Source organism: Macadamia integrifolia, chromosome 12 (genome assembly GCF_013358625.1).
Source record: "Macadamia integrifolia cultivar HAES 741 chromosome 12, SCU_Mint_v3, whole genome shotgun sequence".
Taxonomy (NCBI): domain Eukaryota; kingdom Viridiplantae; phylum Streptophyta; class Magnoliopsida; order Proteales; family Proteaceae; genus Macadamia; species Macadamia integrifolia.
Genome location: NC_056568.1, coordinates 21,990,619 through 22,002,639, shown reverse-complemented (window position 1 = coordinate 22,002,639; position 12,021 = coordinate 21,990,619). Strand labels below are relative to the sequence as shown.

The window sequence follows — 12,021 nt, the reverse complement described above, 5'->3', positions numbered from 1 at the left end:
TCTCGTATGGGGGTGCGGGGGCGTAGCCCCCGCGGTATGGTTCGACCGGATCGACCACGACCCGATGGGTCGAACCGTTATTTGGCATATATATATATAATGTACTGTTGCTTGTTGAGAGTCATTGTATTCTAGGGTTTTCACGAAGCTAGGGTTTCAGGGCGAGTTCTTCCTCGCCGCTGTAATCTCTCTTCTGGATAGTGGATCATCTTCTTCTTCGCCCGAGGACGTAGCACACCACCCTGGTGTGTGAACCTCGTTAAATCTCTGTGTCGTACGGATCTATTATCTTTCTTTATTCGTGTTTCTTGGTGTTTGATCTAACATATATATATATATATATATATCAATCATAAAACCATTGAAGCAGAGCTTAGACAATCAATCTTTAATGGCGTTGCTTCCAATTCTTGCTCTGCTTCTCCTTCCTCTTCTATCTTTCCTGCTTCTCAAAGGGAAGAGCAAAAATGGGAAGCCTTTCAAGCTTCCTCCTTCCCCTCCTAGCCTTCCCATCATAGGCAACTTGCATCAAATTGGTGCCTTGCCTTACCGCACATTAGCAGAGATGTCCAAGAAATATGGGCATGTCATGCTTGTTCGTCTAGGCATGGCTTCTGTGGTGGTTGTCTCAACACCAGAAATGGCAAAAGAGGTCTTGAAGAACCAAGATGCCAACATGTGTAGCAGAGCTCCTCTGGCCGGCCCTAGAAAGATCTCTTATGATTTCAAAGATATTGCTTTCACTCCCTATGGAGAGTGGTGGAGAGAGATTCGAAAGATTTGTACTTTGGAGCTTCTTAGCCCCAAAGCAGTTCAATCCTATCTATATGTGAGGGAAGAAGAGATTGCTCTTATGATTGATTCCATTACCAAAGCTTCTTCAGATCCTGTTGACATCTCTGAGAAGATACTGTCCCTCACAGATGCTATGATATGCAGAATTGCTTTTGGTAAGGTTTATAAAGGAAGAGGCTTTGATAATGGTAAATTCTCTGAAGCAGTTCGTGATGCCATGGCTTGCTTAAGTAATTTTTCTGGAGAGGATTTCTTCCCCTATTTTGGGCGAATCATTGACATAGTCACAGGACACTCTGCAAGGGTTGATAGGGCTTTCCGTAATTTGGATAATTTCTTTGAGAAAGCTATTGAGGATCACCTTGATCTCAATAGGATGAAGCCCGAGCGCGAAGACATCATCGATGTCTTGCTCCGATTGAAGGAGGAACAATCTAGTCGAATTCACATCACCAAGGAGCACATCAAAGGAGTTCTCAAGGTAAGCTATAAATCCTCTACTCCTGTAGGCTTATTTTCTGTAATCTTATCTGGGTTATTTATAAGATTGAAGGGAGAATGATGATTTGAGTATATAAAAGCAAACAAACTCAATTGGGTTCTTTTCAGGATGTATTTCTTGCTTCAGTAGACACAAGTGCTCTTAGCATGGTGTGGGCAATGACAGATCTTGCAAGGCACCCTAGTGTGATGAAGAAAGTCCAAGCTGAGATCAGAAGTCATGTGGGTAAGAAGGGGAAGGTCCAAGAAAGTGATCTGGAAGAGCTTGATTTCTTCAAGGCAGCACTGAAGGAGAGTTGGAGGTTGCATCCACCTTCACCTATGTTAATTGCTAGAGAAACCATGTGTGATTGCAAGTTAGATGGTTATGACATCCCAGACAAAACAAGAATCCATGTTAATGTTTTTGCAGTCCACAAAGATCCTAGATACTGGAAGAACCCAGATGATTACATGCCAGAAAGATTTATAGAGAACCCTCTTGATGTGAGAGGACAAAGCTATGAGTATTTGCCCTTCTCATCAGGAAGAAGGGTTTGTCCTGGAATTAATATGGGAGTTGCAATTGTGGAGCTCACAGTGGCAAATCTTCTCTATAGTTTTGATTGGCAACTACCCAAAGGAATGGCAACTGAAGACATCAACATGGAGGAGTCATTTAATCTTACTCTCAACAAGAAGACACCTCTCATACTGGTTCCTACCCCCTACAACTGGCAGGAAGCCTTTTAAATGTCTACTTTTTCTTTCTTTGTTTTCTTTACAATATGTGTTCAGTTAAAGTGAATCTGCATATAAGGTGGCTTTGCTTGCATTGCAAATTCCAAATGGCTTTAGTTCTTATTGTGAGTGATTTGAGATCAGTATTGTCTTTGGCTGGTGTCTGGTGTCTGGTGTCTGGTGTCTGGTGCCTGGTGTCTGGTCATTGTTTTAGATTCATCCCTTTTTCATAGATTCTTAGCATATCAAAATTAGTCTAATCTGAACCATATGACTCATCGTTATTTGGTTGATTTACATGTTTATTTGAATTTTAAATTTAGCAGAGACCTATGCTATTTGTGATTTTAACTATTGTATAAATTGGGGTCAATTGGATTTGGGCTTCTACAATTTTTTAAGTCAAACTTTATCACATGGTTCATCACTATCTATTTAAATTTTTGTAATTATTCATATCTTGATCAAAACTGATATGCTGCCATCGCTTTTTGGGTTATAGCTTTCTCGAAGGGCCACAAAAATAAGATCCAATTATATTCAATGCTGCTTATCTACACAAGAGATAGTTTATCCAAACAAGGAACAGCTCATGAATGTAAAAATCTCAAGATTATCTTATAAACTAAATTGCTATCAAATTCAAAGAATAATAAGTGATGGATAAGTTTGAGGTGAATAGAGAATTTCAAAAAGGGTTCTGAATCTTCTGACATAAAAGATAATATCATCTTGGAATGAAAACTACAATATATAACAAGATGTTTGTCCAATAAATCTCTCTGTTGTCTTAATGGTTTGTTCACTGTATATACAGTCTAAAGGTCGGAGGTTCAAGGCTTGATGGATCAATAATAATAATAATTTACATCCACCTCCCCTCTCACGGTGTGAGGATTATTAGGTTTTGAAATTGAAAAGATGATTTTACCCCTTTTCTTCCTCTCTCCTCTATTTGCCCTAAACGGCTAAACCCCTCTCTCTCTCTCTCTCTCTTCCTTTCCATTTGCCCAGAACTCGCCTCTTCTTCTTCTCCTTCTTCTCTGCATAAGCGCCCATCCTAAGTTCCCCTGCAACATATATTACCCATCTTTTAATCATCAACTAAGGAGTTTCGTAGAGGACAAAGTTAGAGGTGGAAAGGAATAAGTTCTTACTAGCAAGCGAGTCGCTTCCTGCTCCATAGAAACTTGAAACTTCTTTCCTTGTGATCGAGCAGTTTTGGTACGCTTTCCATTAACGCCATCCCTTGTAGAATCAAAAACAACTTGTGCTTCAAGAGTGCGATTGATCGTCTAATCTTCCACATCTCTGCAGAGTAAAGGCACCATTCTCTTCTCAATATATAGTACTGTTTAATCTTACATAAGAGGCAAACTGGATGTTCAAAGAAAAGAAAGAAAATAAGGAACCTTGTAAAGATCCAGGAGAATATTATCCAGAGACTCTTGGGCTTGCTCTGAACATCGACTCCTAAGTGACTTAATAGCTTCAATGGCTTCTTCGGCCCTATTTTGCTGTTTCATCACAATCGCCATGTCTTTCAGAGCACTGTCAACTCTTATCTCCAGCATTAATTGCAGCCCAAAACAGAGGAATCGCCCTCTCCAGGTCCTTGTCCACCAGCTGATCCAAACAAAATAGAAAGATTTGGGTGTCCATCAACTAAAACAGAAAGAAATGTAGAAGAATTACAATTTTGAACTGATTTTGGGGATCATGGGAGAAAAATATTGTCAAAACCCATGAAAGCTTGCTGCTTGCCTGAACGTTTTTGGCCTTGACATAAGACGTTGGGACGTTCCATTGGAAATCAAGATAAAAGAAGGAGAGAGAGAGAGAGAGAGAGAGAGAGAGAGAGAGAGAGAGAGAGAGGTGAGTTCAGGGCAAATGGAAATCAGGAGAGAGAGGGGTGAGTTCAAGGAGAGGAAGAAGAAGGGTAAAATCGTCTGATTTAAAAAATTAACACCTCTCTTGATGTTAGTTTGGGTGGGTTTAAATATAATAAACGAAACACGAGGGGGGTGGATGTAATAAGGGCAAACGCGAGGAGAGGTGGATGTAAATTTTCCAAAAAAAAAATGTCTGTGCATGCCCAGCGCATCCATCAGTTGAAGCCCATTGGGGAGGGGAACGCCCATGTGATAGAAGCATGTCCGGCTATTTTCCAGCCGTTGGATGCTCGTTGGGTGTCCAACCAATTGGAGAGGATCCAGGTCTTTACTAAGTATTTTGGTGAGATGAGACATCCATATCACATGTGATCAGTCATTGGCACATCGCTTTACCGAGAGATATCTTTGTAACTTCTATTTTAATGACCTTAATTAAGCCGTGGAAATGTTAGTATGGTGATATTGATCAGAACTGGCCTATAAAACCAGGTTCAATTGGAACTGGCACTCTCTATCCAGTTTGTGGGTTTGGAAGTTTGGGGTTAAATTCATAGTATACACAGAGAACCGTTGGGGAACTTCAGTTTACCAATTGAATTTTGAAATCACAATTGGGGTTACAATTGAGATTGAGTTGGTAATCCCTATTTCTGTTATTTTAAGGTTAGGCTAGGTTGGGTTAGTCTTGTTTTTTGAGTAAATAAAAGATATTATTTTCTATAATTATATATTGGGAGACAATATTGTAAAAGGCAGCACGACTTTTACACCAATATAGGGACCAATGGGAGTGTACATGAAAGCATCAACAACAACGAGATTTTCACCTTTCATGTGGAGCAGGGTAGTCATGTTTTCCTCTCATGTATCTTGGCATAGGGGCCACCCTGCCTTTTACGGTTTTTTTCGTTATATATTATACACATGGGATTTGTATATACAAGGCTAAGCTAGGTTAGAATCAACCTAAGGCCTCAATTTAGACTCGGCTTGACCCTATCATGGGCTTGGAAATTTCAACCTTAACTTATCTCACTGGTCGAAAAACCTAACCCAAATCCTATTAGACTTAGAGATGCTTGGGCGGCTCAGGCTTGCCTAGCCAAAGTGGCATTCCTAATTATCTTTCTCTGTAAGAGTTCGACCTGTGAAATGTGTGTATTGAAATTGGGAAAAAATTTAATGTGGGGGAGTGTGGCCCTTGCGCCCAGACACATGAAGGGCGAAATGACCATCCCACCCACTGTGAAAGGAAAAATGACATTTATTGTGGGCACTTCCTCTTGCGGTCCCATAGGCTTTTGTGCACATGCGCAGGAACTGCATTCCCTCATAAGAAACACTGTTTTTTTAATCATTCAGAAAAATGCTTAAACGCTTGGGCGAGTGTTTCTTGTGGAGGATTGTGGTTCCTACATGTGCACAAAGACCAATGGGAGTGCACGACAAAGCATCCTCAAAGATGTCAGTTTCCATTTCATGGGGGTGGGTCAATAATTTCGCTCCTTATGTGTCTAGGAGCAAGGGTCACGTTTCCCACAAAAACCTTTTTCCCATAATATACGGTTTTAAGGGGAAAAGATCACTGCCAATTCATGTGGCGTCTATGCCTACATTGAGGGGACAAGTAATCCCATCTTTATTCATGCCCCTACCCATGGTCTTATTGGCCCCACACTAGTGTAAGGCTACACATCTTGGCAGTGATACCCCACCATGATTGAATTAAAGGAGGGGAATTTTTTTGTCTGGAGTATGGCCTAAGCTATCACTCCCTGTGTCCATGTATCCACGTGTCTATCCTTCTCCTTCGTAAAGATAAGTAAAGATAACATTTCATAGGGGGAAGGAGATATATATACACAGGGGATGCAACAGTCCCAAACAAAAAACATTTTCCATCAATTAAATTAGAGGAAGATATGATCGATGAATTCCTCTCAAGCTTAAAGGAAGTTTTACTAAACGGTCATAAGACTGGATATGTTGTATGAGATGGAATGTTGGAAAGTCTTCGAAAGTTAAGATGTGTAATATAGAAAATTTGAGTATAGCAAAGATGTTATTGTTGAGACGGATATGCAACAAAACTACGAGATATAGAGTTAGGAATGACAAGGTAAGAGTTGAGTTGGGAGTGGCCACAATTCAGGACAAACTTTGAGTATGCCACTTAAGGTGGTATGGCCATGTTCAAATGAGACTTTGGGATGCGCTAATACAGAGAAGTGATCAGATCTAGTTAGTAGGATCTAAAAGAGGTAGGGGCAAGCTTACAATGATCATTGATGAGCTGATAAAGAAAGATATGCAGAAGCTAGGGCTTGACCTTAGTATGATGCCAAACACAGCTGTTTAGAGGGCAAAGATCTATGTTGCCGATTGCATTTAGGTTGGATGACTCAGAGGTGTTGCATTGCTTTATTTATTTTCTTTATCCTTTCATCATTTTCTCTCTCCTTCCTTTTATTTTTTCTTTGACAAATCCATAAAGTCAAACCCATTTAATTGGGAAAATTCTGAGTTGTTGTTCTTGTTGTTTTCTATCCTAGAGCATAGTTACCACACCAACGTAAGACCAAATGAATACCTCTCTTTTGGTTCAATCCATAAGCAGACAGGAAGGTCAGAGACAAACAGATGGGGCCTAGCATAGGAACAACACTCCAGGATAGAAACCATTTTCTTTTAAATTATAGAAATATAATGCTACTTGGTCGTATGGTTCTTACTCCTAGACACAGGAGCCCAAGAAATTATTCGCTCTCTACTCATGAAATCAAGAATTGCATCCATATTGATGCTCTGACGCGTATTCTTATTGGCCCCTTCTGGTGTAAGAGCCACGCGACGCCATTAAAATATGTGATAAAAAGAACATATGTCAAACTAATTACCTTTTTTTTGCGGAGGCCATACCATAATCATATGAAACATGTGGCTCGTACAAAGTTTAATCCTTTTGGGAAGGAAAGGCTAAAAAAAACCTCAAATTTGTTACATTGTGATCATACATACATACATATGATCGTGTCTTGAAAATCAACGGTTCAAATAAATATTAAAAAAAAAATCATATAAATTGTCAGACCTTATATGTCATCATTCATCACTATGGAACACTTTTTTTTTTTTTTCTTTCTTTCTTTCTAGGAAAATGTTCGTTCATTCAAATCATCCAAAGAGGACAGAGGTATAGGAGAAACCTCCCTAATCAAAATTGAGCTCAGCCAGGGGTCATTACAAGAGAACTCATTATATATACAAGGCCAAGCCAGGTTAGATGCAACCTAAGGTCTCAATCCAGACTCGGCTTGACCCTATAACGGGCTTAGAAATTTCAACCTTAACTTAGCTTACAGGTTGGAAAACCTAATCCAGGCCCTATTAGACTTAGACAGACTTGGGTTGTTTGGGCTCGCCTAGCCAAACATGCACCCCTAATTAAAATGATGCCAACTATTGTCTATTTTCCCTTCTCTATAAGAGTTTGTCTTGTGAAATGTGTATATTGAAATTGGGAAAAAGTTTTATGTGGGGACTGTGGCACTTGCGCTTAGACACATGGGGGAAAAATGACCATCCTACTCCATATGAAAGGAAAAATGACATTTCTATGTATGCTTCCTCTTGTGCTCTCATTGGCTTTAGCGCACGTGCAGGAACCACACTCCCTCACAGAAAACACTTCATTTTTATCATTCAGAAAAATGCCTATAAGAATAGGAGAATTTTTCTTGTGGGGGGAATGTGATTCATGCATGTGCATGAGTGCCAATGGGAGCACATAATAAAGTATTTAAAAAATGTCAGTTTTCATTTCATGGGGGGTGGGTCAATCATTTTTCCCCCCATGTGTCTAGGCGCAGGGGCCACACTGCCCCATAGAATACTTTCCTTTATAATATATGGTTTAAGGAGAAAAGATCCCTACCAAGTCGTGTGGCATCTATGCCGACATAGAGAGGAAGGAAAATCCCATCCCTATTGATGCCCCTACCCATGCTCCTATTGGCCCCACGCTAGTGTAAAAGCCACATATTATGACAATGATCCCTTGTCCATGATTTAATTAAACGAGAGGATTTTTTGTTAGGGGTGTGGCCTAAGTTAGCACTCCTTCTTTCCATGTGTCTTATCTTTCTCCTCCGTAAAGAGAGGTAAAGATGTTATTTCATAGAGGGGAGGAGATATATAGACATAAGGATGCAGTGCTCCCAAATAAAAAATATTTTTCATTAATTAAATAAGGGAAGATGTTTTCTATGCTAGAGTGTGGCTCCCCACCAATGCAAGACTGAATCAGCACCTATCAATTGGTTCAATCCGTAAGTAAACATGAAGATCATTTCCAGAGAAGAGGAGAAAGATGGTCGGATGAGGCCTGGCATAGGAATAAGACTCCAAGATAGAAATCATTTTCCTTTAAATTATAGAAAAATAATGCTATTTGGTCACCTGATTTTTACTTCCAGCCATAAGAGCCTAAAATATTACTAATCCTCTATAAAAAAAAATCTCTTCGATATTGATGATTCAACACACATTGTTATTGACACCATTAAAATATATGATCAAAGTGAACAATTGTTAAGCTAAACGAGCCATATTCATGATCATATGACAAGTGTAAATTTAGAATCAAGATTCCTCAATGGTCTCTGTATAACTAGTTCCAATGCGTGGCTCTTCCAATGTTACCCCTTCCAGGAAGGAAAGGCTGGATCCAAAAAGAAACCTCAAATCTGTGATCATACATATGTAGGATGTCTTGAAAATCGTATTGATAATCATACCTCATACGTCATCAGTAATCCCCGTGGCAACACTTCAATTCTCAGCTAATTGGCTAACAAAAGTACAGTAATTTCCATAAATAGTAGCTTCCAGAAGAAATTTCCTATGTGGGTTCACACTGACGCGGAACATTTCAAACGCTAATTAAAGTGGACACTAACAGGTTAGTGGCTTGTGGCTTAAACCATTGCTTCTTTCTTATATATAAACGGGAGTGAGTGAATGAGTGGCTTTGTGTGTCTTCTCATTACCTCTGTTTCGTTTTGGTGGGTTGACTCAGAATAAATCCATGGATAGTCATTATGTGGGAATGGAAGATCTGGAAGCGTTCTTAGCTCAAGATTCTTTGAACTCTTGGCCGGTGAATGCATCGGCCGGTGGCGCCGGCGATATGGGTTCTTCGAGTTTTGATGACTGGTGGGATCTCCACCATGGATTTCAGGAGGTTGCTGATGGATCATCATATATCCAAACCCAGTATGATCAATCTGATCTTGCTAAGCTGCCTTCTTATTCTCTCCAACAACAGGATCTTCAACAAGGAGAGCAGTTGTTAATTGAGCATCTGGAGCAAGGTCATCAACCTCGACAACAACAACAACAACAACAACAACAACAACAACAACAACAAAAAGGGTCATCACCGGAAGAGGAAGTGGAGGAGGAGGAGGAGGAGGAAGAGGAAGAGGAAGTGGAGGAGGAGGAGGAGGAAGGAGAAAGTGATGGTAAGAAACAGAATAGGCCAGGAAGAAGCAGGAATCTTGTCTTTGAAAGGAAGAGAAGAAAGAGATTGAATCAACAGCTTATGACACTCAGATCTCTTGTTCCCAATATCACAAAGGTTTAATTAATTACTTAATTCTTTTAGATATTTTTATTTGGTGAAATTCTTACATTGTGTGGTGATAATGGCAGATGGATAAGAGATCAATTCTGGTTGATGCTTTTGGTTATCTCCAAAATGTATTGCAAGAGACACAGAAAAAGCTGGAGGAACTCAATCTGAACTCTGCTTCATCATTGGGTGCTGCCTCCTCCTTGTCCTCATCCTCCCCCTCCTATTCAGGTGAGGAGTCCTCATGTACTACCATTGCTGAAGATGAAGCTCCACCTGTGCCAACTTTTACTCAAGATTGCGATCGTTATGCATTGGTTCCCACTGTAACCAAGGTCAGCTTCCATTAATCCAATCCATCTTTGCTAGTTTAGAAAGGCTGGCATTTTTTGGGCCAGGCCTGGCTGACCTAATTGTAGACTGGCCCTGGCTTGGTGGACTTCATATATTTATGTTTTTCTTATAGGAAGTTTGGGGGATTCAAGTTAGTAATTGTAAAGTAAATTAGTGATGATAACCATACATGTTGAAATGTGAATATTATATTCAGCCTTCCACCAGATTGGTAACATGAGTGGGTCTCAGGGTTTGAAACCCCCAGAATTGACGTGTAGAAGTTAGGAATTCAATTGAGATTGGTATGATTCTGATTGGTTAGAATCAACGTCAGCCTTTTCAATTTGAATTGACAGTTATTCTAATATTTTTACCTTTATGTGATAGATAACTTCACAATCAGTTTTCTTCTCAACCATGTATTATTGTAATTACTCGTAAGATGAGTTTGAATTTGAATTGATTAAAAGAAAAATACAAAAAATTCCTTTTGCGTTACATTAATAAGAAATGACATTTTTAATCACTTCTTCTGCCTTTTCAGATTCGAGTTGAAATTTTTTGTGTACTATATGGCCTTTTTCCACTCTATGGCTTATTGAGACTCGTAATTTGGAATCTGTCTATTTTATATTTTTAACAGTATATTTATATATATATATATATATATATATATATTTATAGATGGAAGCATGTACGTTGGATGAAGAGCGATTCATATTGAAGATTTGTTGCAATAAGGCAGTGGGAGCAGTGGGTCTAGTCCAGAAGGCTATTGAAATGCTTGCAGGTTTGAATGTTACATGTGCTTCTGTGGACGAGCTTGATGATCATCTCCACATGCTCTCTACTACTTTCCTCCGTGTATGTTTCTTTGCATATTTTTCATTAACCCATCACTTATTTAGATGATTCTTCTCTCTCTCTCTCTCTCTCTCTCTCTCTCTCTATATATATATATATATATATAAAATAACATTGTTGCTTCTGTTTTACAGGTCAGGAAAAAGGGGGCTATGACACAAGAAAAGCTTCTACGACAATTTAGAGCAAATGCAACAAAGTTGGGTCTTTTGCTGTAATAATTTTAACAAACAAAGAGGGAACCATGTAGTAGATCTTTCTTACCTACCTTTTGTTACCTTTTTTCATTATTATAAGGTGGTTAGTGAAAGCTAGAAATTTCGTAGCAGCTGGATAATGTTGTGGTTTTCTCAGATTCTTTGAGACTATGGTCAATAATAACAATATCCCAATGGCAGAGAATATGAAATGAAGGATTAAACATCTTATTGGAAGCTAGATTTTAGATTTTTTTTTCTCTAATTTAGGGAGAGAGATGATGTGCTAATTCATCATTTGGCTGTGTTTTCTTGTAGGCTTGATAGAAACTTAGTTTGCTTTGAAATTTGTTGTTGTTGTTGTTGTTTGACACTTATTAGTGCACTTTAGACTTTGTTCCTTGTTTAATGCAATTTCTGTTATAGCAAAAGAAAATATTAATGTTGGTGAAATGAATAAGTCAAAATCATACACTTTTGTCACTTTATATGTAAATGCCGACAATGTGCAGGCATAATGATAAATCACTATCAAAATATTTTAAAATTATTTTTGTACTCATTATTATATAATTTTTGGGAACATAACAAATGCCAACCAAAAGAAGATTACAATTTTTCACTGACAATAAGATGCATCCTCAACCAAAATATTCTATAGTGAAATGTCAAATTTTATCACAAATAAAGTTTGTGAATTGGAAGAATAATATATTTTGAATTCATAACTATGAAGAAGGTGTGAGGAAATATTATTGAATTTAAAGTTGAAATTTCACATGATCAATTTAAGTCATTTTCTAAATATCTGAGTGTCAAATTTTCCACATGGTACAATTACATATAGTATTTATGTATTCCTTATAAGTGTGTCAATCCTAAATGATTTTAGAGGTGAAGAAAAAAAAAAAAAAAAAAGACATGAGTTAGAGTTGCAATTTCAAATAGTCGAATATATTATATAATAGTCGTCATATAGCTTTACTTAAAAAAACTCACGTATATTGGTCTCCATTTGGTGTAAGATGATACAATATTGATTGATTTATGTGGTTATAGTTCATCTTATATTTTAAATTTC

At 38.4% G+C, this 12,021-nt stretch overlaps 2 protein-coding genes and 1 long non-coding RNA gene across 4 annotated transcripts in view; 2 read left to right on the top strand and 1 right to left on the bottom strand.

Moving 5' to 3' along the window:
* LOC122057049 (cytochrome P450 71B34-like) overlaps positions 1 to 2,309 on the top strand; it is a 3,397-nt gene extending 1,088 nt beyond the window's left edge. For both annotated transcript variants that reach the window (XM_042619042.1, XM_042619041.1), the window contains exons 2-3: positions 326 to 1,276; positions 1,405 to 2,309. In XM_042619042.1, coding sequence (XP_042474976.1) covers positions 392 to 1,276; positions 1,405 to 2,028 — 1,509 coding nt within the window. In that variant the 5' untranslated portion in view covers positions 326 to 391 and the 3' untranslated portion in view covers positions 2,029 to 2,309. The remainder of the gene's footprint in view (positions 1 to 325; positions 1,277 to 1,404) is intronic.
* A 505-nt stretch (positions 2,310 to 2,814) lies between these two features.
* On the bottom strand, positions 2,815 to 3,815 carry LOC122057289. The gene is made up of 3 exons (XR_006133502.1): positions 3,429 to 3,815; positions 3,174 to 3,327; positions 2,815 to 3,086 (listed from the first exon to the last, which is right to left on the bottom strand). It is a non-coding gene; the product is annotated as an uncharacterized LOC122057289 (long non-coding RNA).
* Positions 3,816 to 8,887: 5,072 nt separating this feature from the next.
* LOC122057640 (vacuolar protein-sorting-associated protein 36-like) lies at positions 8,888 to 11,181 on the top strand. The gene is made up of 4 exons (XM_042619819.1): positions 8,888 to 9,549; positions 9,624 to 9,878; positions 10,564 to 10,743; positions 10,878 to 11,181. Exons 1-4 carry the CDS (start codon positions 8,998 to 9,000, stop codon positions 10,959 to 10,961), a joined length of 1,071 nt encoding a protein of 356 aa, XP_042475753.1. The 5' UTR covers positions 8,888 to 8,997; the 3' UTR covers positions 10,962 to 11,181.
* Positions 11,182 to 12,021: the final 840 nt, after the last annotated feature.